Below are 18,433 nucleotides of genomic sequence, written 5' to 3' on the forward strand. Positions count from 1 at the left end.
GATAGTTGGATAAAGTTCAAAGAAAAAATTACTTTAAGCAGCCTTTTACCTGCTCAACTTCTGTAACTTCCCTGAAGCTTGCATTAGTGATGCTGTAGACTATACTTGCCAAAAGAGGACATTTGCCCTGTGGACTAGTAAAGGGTGACCAACATACAGCAGCTGACAGACCCTTAATTCTCTCTCCAGTTTGTCTGCTGCAGCAAAAGTTGCAAGCTGTGATGAACACCTGGCCTTTCATGCAAGACATATTTTCTTGAAGGTAGATCTACTATTTCCATTTCTCTTTCAGTAATACTTTCCAAGGCAGTTTAGGAGGTAATCAACACTACACTCTGAGAGATTTTACAGTTGTTTTGTGCTAGATTTGATCCAGGGAGCATGCAGATGATTTGTATTCAATTTGGCAGCCAAACTGAAAATGAGGAGGAAAAAAAGCTCTGAACAATAAAAATGCAACAGGACAACTGTTTGTTGTTTTGCTTTGAGAAAAACCCAAAACTTCACTTAACATTCCCATAATGCAGCATGTGGGCTCAAATCCTTTTTTCAAAAGATGTTTCATGCTAGGCCTCCCAAAATGTAGAACACTTTTATGTTTTAAATCAAAAGTAATTGAAAAAATATTCCAAAAGTATAAAAAACATGTAATGCTAGTATTTCTATTTCTTTGTCACTTTCAATTTGATATCTAAAACTGATTTTTTTTTCCTCCAAATAAACAATTCACCAATAAATTTGCTGAACTCTTGTATGGACCCAGGCTAGCTTATGTGGGAGTTGACATGAGAGAAGCAAGACTATGGAGGGGTTGGAGCACAATGAAGTGTATGTCTATTTCAGTACAGTGTATATGTACTTGGAAAGGCTGAGTTTATTGCTACTAGCATTTTCTAAAATGTGCCTGGGAATAGTGTAGTTATGGCAAGATAAAGTCACTTGTCTTTCCAAAAAGTGTGTCTGTAAGGAAGAGAAACTCTGCTGTAGCTATAAGCTTTTCTTTTGAACAAAGGTTTGGCTCACCAAATAGTATCTATTGCTTTGTATTCTATCTATTGATAAGTATAGGTGGAATTTCTTGTTTATCTTTTTTATTGCTATTGAACACTTATCTAGTGGTTTCAGTGACTTTTCCCACAATAAACCTTTCTTTTTCTGATGGCGTGATTGTTGATTGTACTATTTAACCCACATTCCCTACCATACATCCTTGTTTTCACATTAAATTAGTTTACAATTGTTTACTCTGGCCTGATTTTGACACTTGCAGTACTGATTACCTGAATGATCAAAACCCTTTTGAAGGTTAGAGTATTGTTTTCTGTATTACATTTTTCCCCCTATGCTTAGAAGACTTGACAAATTGATAACACTTATTTATTTATTTATTTATAATTCTGGATTTCTAAATTTGCATCACATTTTATTTAGAGTTTTTCAAGATGAAGAAAAGTTATTTAACAGTGCTTAACTAGAGGTAAGAAATGTCACAACGTGTTTTAGTTTAGTTCTTTAGTTTCAGGCTTTATAAATTCCAAAAGAAATTGAATAAAATTCTTCCGCGAGAATGAACAATGGCAAATATGGAGAGGAAGGATGAACCAAGGAGAAGGTTGGTGCTCTAACACAAAATCCTGCATGGGAGTGGCTGGGGAAGGAGGCAGGAGCAAGGATGGGGAAATTGAAGATATAAAGCCTGAAACTGCTACTGTTAAGAAACTGAGCTTGGAATTAGATGCTGAGGGCTTTGATAGGTTATTGAAAGCAAGTCCCATTCCAGAGCGTGGGCATTGATCCAAGATTGCTGAATTTAAATGGCCTTTAAAAAGCGAGAAATAAAGTGTGGGTTTATAGTCCTGCCTCTAGAAGATGGAAAAATTACTGCTGCCATCCATCAGTGTGAGGTGATGTAACAGAAGTCTGTGCCCAGGTCTAAAGGTCGTGGTGTTGCTGGGAACTATCCGAGTTTCTGTATGATGATGCAAATTTCTGCTTTTCCAACTTCTCTTTCCTCTCAACCAGAAAAAGTGCATATATCTGCACATGCAACTAAATTCAGAAGCTAAATTATGCTATCAGGGCAGCTGAATCTACTCCCATGCTGGGGACATAGTCTGACGTTATATGTTAGTTTTGTTAGTGTTTTTTTATTTTTATTAATTAGCCAACAGAGCTCATCAGGAATAAAAGTGGGCTGAGTATAGTAGAAAGTGTGTGTGTGCACGCACACGTTTCTCACTCATAACAATACTGGAAGCTGCACAATTAATGATAAACTGGATCCAGGAACACAAAGCGTGGGAGGTTGAGCATGAGAAACTTATTCTGTGCTCTGCCACGCTGTTTGTGTTTCTTGCTGGCCAAATCACTTGAAAGCAAAGCGTGTTTGCTAAATACCACGTAGCCTGAATTTGGACTTTTCCTGCCTTTTGAAGCTTGTTGTGTGTACACCAGTTGGTGCCGTGCGGTTCCTGTCCCCGCGCTTAGCGCTGAGCGGCCGCGGGTCCCGCGGTGCGGTGCGGTGCGGTGCGGTTCGGTTCGGCTCGGTTCGGCTCGGCTCGGTTCGGCTCGGTTCGGCTCGGTTCGGCTCGGTTCGGTTCGGCTCGGCTCGGCTCGGCTCGGCTCGGCGCGGCGCGCGCGCCGCACCTGCCGCGCTCCGCTCACCGGCCCCGCGCGCCGCTGCCGCTCCCGCCCGGACCCGCGCACCGGGGGCGTGTCCCGCGGGGACCCCGCCCCCAGACCCCTCCGGCCAATGGCGGAGCGCGGGCGGGGCCGGGGGCGGTGGCGACCCCGGGGGCGGCGGCTGCGGCGCGGGGCTCGCTGAGGGGAGGGCGCTCCATGGGCAGCGGGGCGGCCGCGCGAGGGGCCCGCGGCGGCCCGGCTGCTGCCTGCGCTCGGCCGCCGCTCTCCGGTAAGCGCCGGCCGCGGGCTACGGGAACGCCGCGGCGGGAGGAGGGGGGGCGTCGCCTGTCGCCGGCGGGAGGAGCCGTGGGCGAGCGTGGGGCAGGGCGCCGGTGAGCCGCCGCGGGAACGGGGGCGGCTGGAGGGGCCCGGTGCTCCTCTCCCGGTGCGCGTCCGGCCCCAGCGACCCCCAGCGCCCCGCCCGGCGCTTCCCCGGAGCGGGGCCGGGCGCTGCCCCGCGCGCCCACCTCCGCCGTGCCCCGCAGCTCTGGCGCCCCTGCCCGGTCCGTGCCGCGGCCGCGGGGCCGCTCGGGCAGTGCCCGCGGCGGGGCCGTGCGCTCGGGGCGGCCGCGGAGCGCCGGGAAAGCGCGGCGGGGGCAGGGCGGAGCGCCGACCCCCGCCCGGGGCACCGGGAGCGGCCCTGCTCTCCGCTCGCCAGCGACGTGGCCCCTCTTTTATTTTTTTTTTTTTTTTTTTTTTTCCCCTTTCTTCCCCTCCCTACCGAGGAGATTATGCTGGGAGAGCAAATTTTTGAAATATCTGGCCCTTTATTTTTTTATCTTTTTTCCGTCGGGACGGGTAATGGCTCGCTGTGAGCCAAAGGAGTCTGGAGGCGTTTATAGCAAGTTGGTGGATGCTTTTCGTTTTCAAAGCCAGAGTCTTCCTGAAGAAATATGAAACACTTCTCAGTAATGAAAGGCATGTGTTCTGGAAGGGAAACGTTCCCCATCTGCCTTGTAACACAGGAGGAGCAGACGTAAGGGCTAATATTTACGAGCAAAAGGTGCCTCTTGTGCTAAGCTGCTCAGTTTTGGTTTTCGCAAGTTTTTCCCTCTTAGAAAAACTTTATCATCACTTTCATAATTTTTGAAGTGGTGGCATTATTGTACTCTTTGTACAAAAAGGGCAACATTTCTAAAATAGTACAGCTTTAGGAGCAGGGACTTGCCACTGGAACAGGTCTAACATATCATACTACTTAAAAAGTTGTCTCTGAAGCTGGCCAGACTTAAAAGAGGCATGTCTTTTAAATAATATGAAAATCTTTCTCGATATAAATAGATATCACCCTTATTAAGAGGAGAGAAGGTTATGCGTCTTGTTTTGCCTTAATTGCAGGTAGAATTGCAAAGTAGCTTTGTAGCCATGAGAATTATACGTGGGAACAGAAGAAACTTGCTTAAACACTATGTTTAATGTAAACCTCACTTCAATCTATTTGAGGTGTTTGGAATTGCTTAATTATCTGCATTATTTGTGTAGTGTCATGAGTGCTCTTATGCATACTGAATTTAAGCAGTAAACAGAAATTAGAGCAGTTAATTTGTGTTAAATTCTGAAGTTTTTTTCCCTCTCCCCCAGCACACATTCCCTGGAAGGCTTGCATGTTAATTACAAAAACAACTGCTTTGACCACGTTTCCTCTGATATTTTTAAACTGCAAACAGAAATAAATCAGAAATAATGGAAAAATAATTGAAGTGCATTAGAGTAATGTCTATTGAAATTCACAGTGGGAGTGTTCAAGGTGGTAAAGGTGCTACTACTTCAGTTGGTCTAACCAAATATAAACATATGCAGGAGAACCCGTTTCAACCTGTATTTTGTAGTTTATAATAACTTTTATTTTCAGTAAAGTAATTGAATTTTAAGATTTGCTGCAGATGTGTCTGCAACCCATATTAACTTTTTAGCTGTTGTGTTCCAGTTTGGTTTTTGTTTTTTTTGCCCCTGTGGTGTTTACGCTATAGTGTAAACACTGAGGGTTTCTCCTGGTGTTGAGAGAACAACACCAGGCGTTGTGGGAGCTGCTGCAAGCGTACCTGACTCTGCCACCTGCAGTTTGCTTTGAAATAAATCCCTTAACCTGACATGGCAAAATTGCTGGTTTGGTTTTTTGTTTTTTTGTTGTTTTTTTTTTTGTCCTAAAGGAAAGGAATGCAGGTAGTTTCTTAGTTTATACTCCCCCAAATTTGTGCATTTTTGTGGTAGAACTTTCAGAGCAGAGCAACATCATTCAAGATAACTGCACTGAGACTTGCAAATAAATTTTGATACTAAAATATTTTTTCATTCTCTTCATTTTTCTATGTCTTTCTTTTGATTGCATTTCATATTAATAGATAACAGGCTGAAAAGCCCTCACAACTTATTTGAGGATGTTTGCTTTTATGAGGCAAACTGTGATAGGCCATGGTTTCTTGCTTGGCACACTGCACAAAGAAAATTCATCCTATCAGATCAAGGCTGTGTATTATCTTAAGAGACAGGATGCTGAATACAGCTTGGTGGCTCATGCAAGAGGGAATGATGGTTGTAGTCTGTATCACATCATGTGTTTTTGTGATTTGTATTTGGTTGAAGTAACATTTTGTGGTAAAAAATACGTATTGGTAAGTGCAGAAAATGCAATTTCTAAATATTCTTGGAAGAAACCTTTCTCACGAAATAATTCAACAATCTATCTGCTGTACAAATTTAAATAACTTCCAGTAGTCAAAGCCTTTATAGTACTCAGTTTAGCATTTGTATGTAAAGCAGTATCATCTTGAGTACAAAAGTATTGCTTCACATTTGTTTCTATACTAATCAGCATTTTTCCTTGTCTTGCACCTCCTTCCCAATTTTCAAGAGTTTCACCTTTGGCTTGTCCAATGGCCATCAAGTGACCGTGAGTGTTGACTGCGGGAGCTCCACAAGCACAGCGGCTGCTGGGATGTTGCGACAGCACGGCGGAAGTAACAAGCGTGGTTTGGGATTAGCCCGACTCTCTACCTCCAACTTCTTCAGCATCTCGACTTCAGCAAACTGGGGAATGGGGCGCAGCACCAAGAGCAGTTCTCTGAGCAGCATTAGCTCCAACTCTGACTGCTATGATAATCCTGTTGTGGATCCAGAATATATCATGCAACTGGTGAATGATGTCAGAAAATTTGCAGATGTGCTACTTTATTTGAAGGAAGCCTTTCTTTCCGAAGGTGTGTCAGTTGTTCTTAATTCTTAGATTTTCTGAAACTCTTAATAACTCTGTTTGTATGATTGAATTGGTGTTTGCTGTGGTTGTTTCCCCCTGCCCTTCACCATTTATCCTCCCTTCCTCTTCCCTCCCCACCCCCAGCTGATGATTACAGGAAGTGATGGTTTTTAGTTTGGGTTCTGCATTTCCTCACCAGAACAGTGCAATCTGCTTCATAATCCTAACAGGGGAAAATAAGCTTTTAGCAGGCTGTCTAGGCTGATGCTTAAATTTGGGAGATCATCAACTGATTCGTTTTTTAATCACCTGAATGCTTTTTCTAATTCCAAACAATTGTATTACTATTTTGGTAATGTTTCAGTTTTCTAGGCTGATTTGGTTTTTGAAAGTCTTCCACACTTATAGTTTGAGTTTTAAAGTAGAACATAACTACACTGTCTTCCTTTGCAAGTGAAGTATTTACTGTCTTCTGCCAGCAGGTGGAAACTGCAAATTTTCTTGCTTGTGAGAGGTGTGCATTATTGTGTTCCTGTTCCTTTTGGGGAAATACCATTAGTCCAGTTTTGGTGATCAGCAGGAAAGCTTTTATCTAAATTTTGTGAGATTAGTTGCTGAAATGACAGCCAGAGCAGTTTTGTATTAGAAGTCTTGAGTGCTGAACATTTGCAGTCACCTCTGTATTTAAGTGAGAGTGCACACAACTGAAATACTGCTGCTAAAATGTATGTAAACAATTCTTAAAAGAGCAGTAATTGGACACTAGTGATCACTTAGTGTCCTCATAGTTTTTGCTGAGCATGTAGGATGAGCAGAGTTATTTGTGAGGTTGGGTGTCTGGTGCCTACTGAGAATGAAATGGGCATCCTGTAAGAAAGGACTATCAAAACACTGAAGTGTTCATGTTGCCATGCAGCAGTATTTAATTTATTGTCAGTTTAAAATTTTGAGCTCAAAAGATCCAAAAAAAATGAGCACGGAAAACTGGAGTTGTCATCTTATGTTATAAAATAATATAGAATTCATTTGTGGAACAGTTTTGTCCATTTAAAGGATTTTTTAATTTATAAAGCAAAGATATTTGTCTTCCATAGTTGGGAGTGTTCTTTTTGACCTTTTTCCCCATAATAGAGTGAGCTCTGTAATGCTGGCTGTGCTTACTGCTGGCTGGAGACAACCTCCTAGAAGCTGCATAGCTTGGTTTGCATTTTCTAATGTTTGGAAGTGTGCACTATTGTATGTTCAAAAACTAACAAAAACTTGCTAAGGTGGTTGTACAGATTTCTTGCGTGTAAAATTCTGGTTTGTAATGCTTGCAGCTTACCACCATCCTAAAGTTAATTGCATTAATTATTTGAAGATGGAATCAGTTGCAGGGATAGGATATTAATTTCTTTTTGGAAGGGTTGCATCAGTAAGTGTTTATGTTTGCTTGGTAAGCATGTCTAGAGACTGCTGTGTAGGTCTTTCAGCTTCTAACCACTCTTCCCTCAGCTACTGTATCAACTATTAGCTGTTGTGTTGCTTCTGGCAGATTTGTCTAAACTCTTGATGCACAGTAGCTTCAGGCTTGACAATGTGGCTCCCAGTTGTCGTGTTCTGCTGCTGGGGTCCTGCAGTGGTTGGCAGCTGATTGCCAAGGGTGAGTGACTTCAGTGTCATACTGGCTGATGCCTGTATTCCCTGTTTGTGGTACCTGAGCTGTCATAGAAGAGCCCAGTAGTTACTCACCTGTGGTTCACTTAACATTCATCTGATGTAGTGATCCCATCCTGGATGACAAATCTAAGAGATTTTGGGTTGTAACATGTTTGTGTCTAAACTAGACCATAAATGCTTTGGGATTCCAGACTTGAGCTGTGTTTAGTTATGGTACCAGTGCAAGTTGCTTTGTCGCATGAAGAATAAGTTGAAATCTCTTGAGGGGAGTATTAAGTAAATGAAACATTCCATAGATTTTGAGGCTACTTCTCTTTGGATTCCTTATGCTGATACGATTTAATTTCTGACAGTAGTCTTATTGTCATAATGCTGAATAAATTTTTAATACCCTTCAACAAAGGGAAACATAAACCAACAACAAGCCAACAAAACACACTGAATGTAACTGTAGAGTAGAAAAGTTTGACAGCTGTTTAGACATGAGGGAGCTGCAGTCGTCTCTTGTGTTGAGTGAAATACTGTGTATTCCATACCCTTCAGTTCTTGCTGTTCTTTAGGCCTTGTACTCATTGCATGTGACATTCTGTTATTAGTGATCCAATCTGAGGCATAAGATCAAGATACTTTACCGTTGTCTTCATTAAAGGAGAGGTAGGACACACAGGGAGGTACAGTCTAAAGGCTGGAGCCAATCTGTGGTTTTCAGAGTAGAGGCATTCAAGATAAGAAGTAACCTCCTATGGTAAAAGCAGTTTTAGGAACTAAGAAGTTGTTTGCTTCCCATGGAGACCTGCTGAGGGCTTAAAAACCTGACCACAGTATTGAAAATATTAAAGATTTTGAAGTGTGTGAGGTGTATTTAAGGAAAATCCTGTAGATTTGAAGAGGTTAGTTCTTGTTCTAAACATTCAGGACCTAACTCTAGGAATTTGTCTTAGAGAATCTACCAGTTCAAAAAAACATTGCTTATTGCATTGATATGCAGAATTGAGAATCTGTTTAATAGGTATTTATGTATGAGATTGGTGACTACAGTCCAAGCTTTTCCTGCATATAATAAATCTTACTGTTGCTTTAAGTAAATGATGTTACTGTGTGGTCTTTGCTCAGATGAGATTAATTTTCTCAGGTTTAAAAAGACCTCTCAAAAGAATGTTTAGGACACAGTAAAATATCTTCCAATTATGAACTGAAAGTAAGTATTTGATCTTTAGACAGTACATAGCAGCTTTTGCTTGTGTTGCATTAGAGAGGGAGAAACCATTCTTGTTTCCCTACTCTGAAGGTACATAGCTACTAGTTTTGTGGCATCTGCTGCTTTTTTTTTTTTTTAGGAATATAATATATACAGTAAGGTCTGCCCTTGAAACTGTGGGAAGTACTCTGTTTCATTATGAATAGCTCTAAGGGTAAAATTTGCATGTGGTTTAAAAGTGCAGGAGTAATTACATTTTAATATGTAGTCTTCTTGACTGTACTTTGGAATATATTTTGGAATTTTTGCTTACTTTATCACAAACTTTGAAGTAATCTTCAAAGTGTGATATTGTGTCCTTCATGTGGGTAATTCTGCATCCTTTTAATGAGCAAAACCTTTTTCTTCAATTTCATGCTATCTTCAACAAATGTAAATTTTAGTTCATTCTAAAATGTTAGTATACTCTTTTTTCCCAGGTATCTTAGACACAGAGTAGCAAGATAAAGCTATTATCTTTCATAATGGATTTCTCTGAGGATCAGAATGTGTCTGATTTTTTTTGTTAGTGTTTGATAGATTTTTTTGTTTGCTTGTTTGTCTTTTGGTTGGGATTTTTTTGGCTTTGACTTCTCTTTGGTGGGTTTTTTTTTTTTTTTTTTGGTTTTTTGGTTTGGTTCTTTTTTAACTGAAGCAGAGGCAAAAGTACTGGTGAAGCTGGATGGCCTGGTCAGGAATGTTTGCATTCTCTTTACAGTAGCACCAATACTTTCAAAAGCATCAGGAATGCTACCTAACTTGAAACCTATCAGGTTATTTTTGAAGGATAAGATATTCATCCCAGTGGGACAATTTTAAAGGTGTCTCGAGGTAAATAGTTTCCTCAAAATGAGGAACTTGTAATCTCTAGTGACTTTAAAACCTTCTTTTAGCACTACAGAGATTGGTGTTAATCATGTGCTACACTAAAAGCCAGAAGCCATTTGCTGAATATGGTGCCTGAGGCTCAAAGGTGAATGATTTCTCTTCAGCCCTTCCTGGCTTGATAATGTATATTGTCCCTATTTTTAGTGTGATGAAGGCACTACAGTATTCTTAGCATTTTGTTTTTTATTTCCTTATTTTCTTATAGTCTGTAATACTACCGTCCTTTTTTTCTGAGGCATTATTCTTGAAAGTCAGTTTGTCCTGTTTGCTAGGGAAATCTGAAGTTCGTTACTTATTGCAGTGAAGATTACAGATTGAATTTATGATAATTTTAATACTAGGTATAATTTTGCTGTTTGTTCTTTATTCCAATTTTGATGTTTCTCAGTGAAAGGTGCTGTCTTTGATACACCTTAAGCTAAATATATTTACCTGTCTAATGACACCTCATATTATGAATGCTTGGTAGGTGGGCAAACTGCTCTAAACAAGGATCTGATAAAGGATTTACTTCTCTTTGCAACAGTTTCTGGAAGCAACATTTAGGGGAATTTTTAATATTTGTTTTGATTTGACAGCAGTTGCACTGATCTCTGGACTTTTTGTAGAAGATGGTGCTGGTTTTCTGCTGGGTAGAATTTTGTGTGATAAAAAACTTATGAGAGTAGGAAAAGTAAAATGCTGTCAGGGCAGCTAGCTTTTGGGAAGAAAACATAGTGATTATCAAATGTGTAAACAACCTGCTTGTGAGTTATTAAATGACCTTTGAGAATTGCTAGAAAAAAGCAGAGAAATTCATATTCATATGTGTAATATGTGGCACATTGTTTCTTTTATTCCATGTAGCACAAAAAAAAAAAAAGAGAAACAAACTGTCTAGTAACTAATAAATATTACCAAATTAAAAATACTTGAGGATGTTGACAAGTAGTCTAAAGTGGAATTTTAATGTTTATCACTTCCAGAATCTGTCAAAGTGTAATATGCTTGCAGTATCTGAAGAATAATTCTGTGATTTATTATTAAAATATAATTTTTTTGTACTTTGTAGCTCTATTCAAACTTGATCCATGAGGAATAACTGAATGTTTCGATGCATTTGCCTGTAATAAGATTGTTCATCCTCTTGCTGAACCAAATTAGATGTTAAAAGGTGAATTCTGACTACTTGTGTTTGCTGCTTTGGGTGTTATTGTTCCCATGGTAGAGTTAGCAGAAGTGTCCATTGGAGGCCAGGACTAAACCAGGCTGAGGCAGCTGTAAGGAATAACTTATGACCTGCTCCTGCTGAAATTGCCTTTGTTTTCCACTCTCCATCAGCAGCTTCATTGTTGATACAGTTCTGTAACAGTTTAAAATCCTCAAGATGTTTCTAAAATTGCTGCTTTTTTATTATAAATCTTGTTATGTTTGGGGCTTTGTTTTAGACATGCTGATGGTCTGATGATTTCCACAGCAGTTGCTTTTCCACAAGGAAACATCTACATGAGTTGCTGCCATGTCACTGTTTCTTCCTGGCACTAGTGGTAGTTCTCTGGTGACTGCTTAGTGAGCTAAGTTTTGGGGGCAGATCTACCTGAAAACTAGTCCTAGGAAGAAAGGAATTAGTTTTTAGCCAGATCAGGTCCATGAGCTGGCTGTAAGCTTGTACTGAGTACAACAGCAAAGAGGGAGAAGGTGGCTGGCAAAGGAACAGGTGGCCAGAGGGTAAAATGGAAGAAGATACTGAGGCTTTAGGCAGAGTTTATGTGACCTCCAGTCTGACATCACAGCATACACTGCTAAAACCTGTATCAATTCTCTTTTTTTGCATGCTAAGTTTGATAGGGATATATGAAAGGTAGGGTGGTGGTGGGGAGAACAGCAGGCAGAGAATGCCCTATGTAAATGGCAAATTAACCAGTCACCTTAGCCATGAGCTTTTGGCACACTTAAATTTGACTGTCATCATCTAAACTTGTCTTTCTGAAACCTGCTTCTTACATGCAAAGTCATATCTGCTTCCAGTCTTTCTGACCTTGAAATTCCTTAGTACACCCCTTCACATATCTCCAGGTAGTAGTCACTGCTAAGTCAATCTGAAACTGAAATTGTCCTTTCACAAATCTAAAATAGTCTTTCAAGCTAAGAGATGGAAAGGATATATACAAGGATAAGGACAAAGTAAATAATACCTTAAATTTTCTTTTATGAGTAAAATTATTGCTAAGAGCTGAAAGGTAATAGAAGTGACTTTTTTTTAAGAGCTTCTCATGGTTTTTTTAATGGCAAAACTCGTAGGAAAAAATTTAGACAGGCTGCTTCTCTTAGTGTGCCTGTAGGACCACAGCAAGCCAGAGACCTCCTACTCATTTTCTCATCCTTTCCTTCCTTTTCACAATGTCCTTTTCTGGTCCCTCTCTTGGACAGAAAGCACTGAGATCCCTGGCCCTGAATCTTGTTCCTGTCCAGTTTCCTCAGACTTGAGATGTCTAGGCAGAGAAAGGGTGATGTACATCCTGGATGAAGGCAAACCCATAGCAGTGCAAAATAAGGTATTTTTCAGTCGGTTTATGGGAGGCAGGCGTAGCTATGAACCATAGGTTTTCCCCAGGAATGTTGCACTTAGTCTGGGAGAGTGAACTTCCCACCTTTCTTTTCATTTCACTCCAGATCATCCCACAGTCTGTTTTGCCCAAGCCTCCTGTTTTCTGAGTCTGCTGTCTGCAGGCTTTAGTCAGGGAGTCTTGGACTTTCAGACACTGTGACCAGAGCCAGAGGAGCTGGGTATTTTGTTTGGTTTTGCAAGTCTGCAATGGTAGTGACTGCTTAATTCATCAATGCAGTCAATTCTTCTGTTTCCACTATTCTGAACAAGAGGAAAAAACCAGCCTCCTCTTGAAGTTGAGTTCAAGCAAATCTGTGTTTTTCATAGTCAAAGTGTAACTGCCTGTTAAATGCTGGTTGCTAATGTTGGATCGTACATGCTGTTTCTTCAGTTTCAGGGAAGATTGAAGTTAAATAATAACTTAGTGGACCAGGAGATAAGTTTGTGACTGATAGTACTACCCCTCCCCCAGTTGCATACTCCACATTCCTTCGGAACAAATGTTCACTTGTTGCTATAGTGTCTAAGATCAGCAGTCAGGAGGGGGGTGTCTTGAAGGCTCATGAGTGTTTAAAATGTAAAATCAACCCTTATGTGCAGTCAGATATTTTTGTTGACTTAAATAATTAGCATATCTTTCTTTAGGAAAACTGAGCTAGTTATAAGAGAGCACAGGAGTTTTTCATTTTTATGTTGCTTTTGAAGTGAAAAAAAAGTCATACAAGGAAACTTCATTCTTCCTCCTTTTCACATTTCTGATGTACAAAAAGAGCTCAAAACTTAGAGCCTTAGTGGGAGTGTTAACTAGAATTAGCTTCCCTTTCCATCACAGCAACTAGACTAATGGAACTGAAATGACAAGATCAGCAAGATGAAAGGTCTCTAGTGAAGAGAATGAATTGTATTTTTGTTTTTGAAAGTAAATCTAGGCCTTTCAATAACAAAAATTCTTCTAATATAGCTTGCAGCTTAAGGAACAGGAGCACTTGAACCAAAAAAACAAGTTGTATCTCTCGAAGAACTCTGTCCTAATGTCTGAAAGATAAGATTTGACCCATATCCAGTCTATGTCTTGTGTTCTAAACAGCAATTCCCATGTACACGTTGGAGCTCTTGTGTTTAAAAACAAAGCAAAAAATGCCATAAATGAATTTCCCACTCTTGGTGAAATGTATTATAGCAAATCCACAAAAATATTAAATTTTCTCATTTTGCTCATGAATCAATTTATCAGAGTTGCAACATAAAAGAAGAATATCAATACAAATAAATTTTGTATGTCTGACAGCATAGAGTTAAAAGTTGTAATTGTCATCTTAGTGATCTTGACTTCATTAAGGTTTCGTAGCCTACACCATTCCTTTTCCACCAGTTTTGTTGGAAGTGTTTGTTCTTCCTATTTATGTCGCTAGGTCACAAAACTGAAGCTGACTTTTTTCTGAACTCTGAGCAAATGTTCATCTAATCTGACAGTTTTAGTGATTTGATTGCTAGAGCTAATGTCTTGGTAATGGATTAGAGTTAGAACAGCATGGTAGGGTAGGAGATTTAATACAGAGTTTGGACCTTGATTTTTATACATAGCTTTTCCCCTTTTCTCAGGAAAATAGGGATTTTATGGGGACCTACTCCTTTGTCTGCCTAAAATGCCCCTTTTTATGGAAGACGGAGGTGACTCATATAAGGCTGTAGAAAATATTTGAGTTAAACTTTCATCTTAATGACATTTGTTACAGAACAGTGTAACTGCAAAACCTAGGACTTGAGGAATTTTCTTTTGAAGAGCTTGTGATTTAGCTGAACAAAGGATCTTTCCTTTTCACTCTTTTTTCTCCTTTATTGCTTGAATAATTTCTTGGACTAATTTTTAAAAGTATGTAGGAATTCTTACTTGCCAATTACAATTATTTTAAGTTGACAAACCGGTTTTAATCTTAAGTTAACAAACTTACCTCTTCAGTCTTGTTTTCTTTGTCATTACTGAGCTGCTTCAGATATTTAAGCTATTTTGGTAGTATAACATGTTCCCTATTTCAAATATGTTGTGTGTAACTTGGGTTCAGAGCCTGCAGGTGGGTGTTGTAGCAGTTCATGATGTCAGTACAAATTCTGTTAGTGCTGCTTATCTATGAGACACAGAATGACCGTGGGACTGTGGATAGTGCTACACGTACATGCTAAAGGGAAGGGGACGTTCTTAATTTGGAAGGGATCAGGTGTTCTTCTGACACTTGTAATATCTCAATCCTTTCCTGGTTTTAGAAACGGGCAAGGTGGGAAAGACCTAGTGAGGAAGTTTCAGCAAAGATGCATTAAAAAATTAAAATTAAAAACGCATTGAAAATGTCAATTTGCAGGATTGTAGATCAGTAAGTTGCAGGGAGTATATTTGTATGGTGGAATTAAAGTACTTTCATGCCTTTTCAAAGAGAGGCTGTGACATCTTTAGAACTTGGCATTGTATTTAGCATTTCCAAGTTCTTCTCTAAGTATTGTATTTAAATTTTCCCAGTTTATGCAGGTGTGATTGTTTTAGGGCCCTCTGTTGTGAGGGAATGTAACGTTCTACTTTTGGACTACTGCTATATTCTTAGCTCTACTTTTAAGATCAGATGTCACTGAAATAGTTAAGGACATGGAATTCCTGAAGCATTAGCTTTAAGACTGCTCAGTGTTCGCAAATTCATCTTGCTCTTTTAGTGTTCATAGTGGTATGCATGGATTTTTTAGTAAAATGCTTTCCTGTGTAGTTTTTTTGTGTTTCTCCTGTGAACTTTTTATTTCATTCATTGAATGTAAGTTATTTTGTTCTACCACAACTATGGGATAAAAGATCTATCCTGAAGTTGTCCAGTGCTGACAATAAGTGGGGAAAAAAAGTTTACTAAAAAGTTTACTAAAGTGGAGGTGCAGAGCAGTGAAGATTTGTGGTCAAAATGGGCTGTGGTCTCAGCTCACAAGTAGATTATCCACTCCTGACAGAAGAGCAGTTGAAGGAGGCAGCTTTTTGAGGGGTAGTTCTGTGTCGAGTGAGGTGCAAATTGTTTATCTGAAAGCTTAGTAGCACACACCGATTGTGATAGTTGAGTGAAGACAGTTTGTGAAGGGCTTTGAGAAAGTGACTATGATAAATAGCTTATGCCACTAGTGAAGAAGGGGAAACTAACTGTAGGATTCAGACTGCAGAGTGGTCAGGTTAAATGCTTTCTGGTATTCATGTTTAAGCCCTTGTGTTAAGGACAAGCAAACAAATTCAATAAGCAAAGAGTTGTAGTTGGCTTCAGATGGTGACTAGACATGAGATTTTAGACAAGGTGGCTGAGAACTTAATTTGGAAAGCAAGCCATAGATCTGGAACACGTGAATTTTTTAGCGTTGACTACCTGGAATGACAACTTCAGTGGTACTAGGGAGAAACAGCTGGGTAAATCCAGAAACACTAAGCAAATGAATTCTGCAGTGTTTCTCACCTTTCTGTTGCAATGTATTTGTGAAAAAATATTACTCTGTTAAAAATTCATGGTGAGATGTACAGTGAGTTACTGTTGTCTTTTGCTAAGTGCAAGTGCCTTAATGATATCAGTTGCTGCCTTAATGATAGTGTTACTGTGTTTTCTCTTTATACAAAATCTTCAAAAATGTTTTGGTTTGAATTTACTGATACCAAACTGTTACATTGCAGTGGGGATTTGATTGTGCCATAGTCTAGTGAATGGGAAGATTTTTAAAGAATTTCCTTTGGACCATTCGTATGGCCCTGTCACCCATGAGTTATGCAGGCAATATTTAACTCTCTTGGGTAGTTGTTTCAGCAGGAACTTCAAGTAATCCTTAATCATTTATGTTCACCAGTTTTATAGAAAACTAATGTTGCTAGCTGCTGCTTTAGGGTTTTGAATATCACTTTGAGTCTAAGTTGATTTTAAAGTGCAACTTTCTTTTTTTAATGGACAAACCAGAAATGGGCTATTATCACATCCTATAGCAATCCATAGTTGTGTTTAAAAGAACCCTTAAAATAAATGCATAGAGTAACACACCCCTTGTTTAACACCATATTATCTCATAATCCTGGCTTTGTGTGGTCTTTTGAAAAATAGATGGGCAGGCAGCAGTAAAATAGCTTCTTTACTCAGTCAGTGGCTTAGGCTAAAAGTGGACGAAGCAGGCATGTAGAACAAACAACATTTTAGACTAAAATTAACATGAGTTAAAGGTTAAGTATTGTTTGATAATCTTTCAATGTTGGTTACTAAAGGTTAAATTAATTTTATTTAGAATGAATAAACTGTAACTTTCATACTACTCTTTCCGTGAGCCAGTTTCATATGATATGATTAAATTGCTGGAGAGTCTTTCATTTTGTGATTTGTTGGTTTTTTTTCTGAAAATTTGTGCTGTAAATGTTGAGTGAATATTACTTCATGTACTCTCAGAAGTTGAACAAGTATTCAAGGAACATAGTTACTTACAGCATAAGAGTTCTCATTTTATTTTAGCAGTATCTTCCATTGGCAGCTGTTCAGTCTAGTGACTGTTTGACTAAGTTTTAGTGAAATATCCTTGAATAAGAAATAAGTAACTAGTCACTACTAGTGGTATGGTTGCTTTTCCCAATGGATATGATTTTTTGTGAACTGTGGCTGATCAGATTTATTGCTAATGTATTCATACTAAAGAATATAGCTTTATGTCCACTTTTAGAATTTACGATTCTAACTTAAAATGTGTTCTGAAGCTGCTGAAGCATTATCCTCACCTAGCTTTATTCTTCAAATGTGAAGTTGTAACTTTCTGCTTTTCAGTTGGCAAACCAACAAAAGAAAAATATGTAACTGCTTTCAGTGTAGGCAGAATTATAAGATTTTTATTTTTCTGATGTATTTTGCATATAAACACCTGTTTTATTGACTTTTTGAAAAGATTAAGACATCTTTATTTTTGTAACTTTAATTTCTGAAAATTAAGTTAGTCTGGGTTTTCTCAATATATGTAGTCAAGAAGAACTTCTTACAAACATTTTGACTTCACAGGTACAGAATTGGCCCATAATTAAAATGGGGTAGGAATGTTTGCCCAGTTTAATTAAAAAAAAAAAAAAGAAAACAAAACCCACCACAGCCCAAGGTCACATCAGAGGCTAATCAACATGGTTAGTGGTTGAATCTAAATGGATTGCTATATTTTGGCCAATGCCTGATAGCAGATGACAAATCAGAAAGGGTTGTTTGGGTATTTGTGATACATGAAAAAAGTCATCATATTAGGAAACTTAACCTGAAAGGATTAACTAATATGGGATAGTTTTGTGTCCTGTCCAGGGATATTTTTTTCTGTGAAAATTGCAAGCTTGCATATTCGCAATGCTTATTTCAAAAAGTAAAGACAAACCTTTTACCCTTAAAATTAAAAAGAAAAGGTAAGTACCAGATGCTTTTTTATTTTAACCTAAATTTGTGCAACCTGACTTTAAGAACAAATTGAGTAGTTTAACAGTAAATAGACAATTGATTTTCCAAATGTTAAATGCTTTCTTGTATTACAAAAGCAATATTTGTGTGGAATGACTGCTATTAAAAAGTGCTACTTTCAATAATGTATTCAGTGAGCTTTTTGCAGGAAGTCTCAATGCATTCTTACTGAACTGGGTCAGTATATTACTCTTCTCAAAAAAAACTCCTTACAAAACTTGAATGTTTTTATTTTAAACATAGGGGTTTAGGTTACTATTTTTTATTACTTTATTTTTCTCATTCCTAATCAAACTTCACATGTCCCTAGATTTTCCTCATCAAAATAATTGCTTAACTGATTATTTTCCATAATTTTTTTTTTTTTTTTTTTTTTTTGCTGCAATATAATGTAGTTAGAACATTGGTTGGAGTACATGTTGCTAATGTTGCTAGTGTGGTGTGTTTTAATGATGCCATGACTACAGGGGTTGCCATGATACTGATGAACAAAAAGGCTGGGACTGGCTATCTTGCTAATTTGGAAGCTTCATGTACTGTATTTCTTCACATAGGGATGGATAGGTAGCTTCTTATTCTGCTCTGTGCACAGGGTAGAAAGATTATGATTTTACCAGACCCTTCTACAGCTTCCAGCCTTGCTAGAGATTTTTCAGGAATAAATTCTTCCAGAAATTCTGAGTTTTCCAGTGATTTAAAATGTTTCCTTCTTTACA

The 18,433-nt window shown here is 38.9% G+C and overlaps 1 protein-coding gene across 8 annotated transcripts in view; it reads left to right on the forward strand.

The window, feature by feature from the left end:
* The first annotated feature begins 2,801 nt into the window (after nt 1-2,801).
* Nucleotides 2,802-18,433, forward strand: part of ARHGAP29 (Rho GTPase activating protein 29) — a 49,296-nt gene continuing 33,664 nt past the window's right edge. For all 8 annotated transcript variants that reach the window (XM_056497333.1, XM_056497334.1, XM_056497337.1 and 5 more), the window contains exons 1-2: nt 2,802-2,911; nt 5,534-5,879. In XM_056497333.1, the coding sequence (XP_056353308.1) occupies nt 5,618-5,879 (262 nt within the window). In that variant the 5' untranslated portion in view covers nt 2,802-2,911; nt 5,534-5,617. The remainder of the gene's footprint in view (nt 2,912-5,533; nt 5,880-18,433) is intronic.

The sequence above is a fragment of the Oenanthe melanoleuca genome, chromosome 8 (assembly GCF_029582105.1).
Source record: "Oenanthe melanoleuca isolate GR-GAL-2019-014 chromosome 8, OMel1.0, whole genome shotgun sequence".
Lineage (NCBI taxonomy): Eukaryota > Metazoa > Chordata > Aves > Passeriformes > Muscicapidae > Oenanthe > Oenanthe melanoleuca.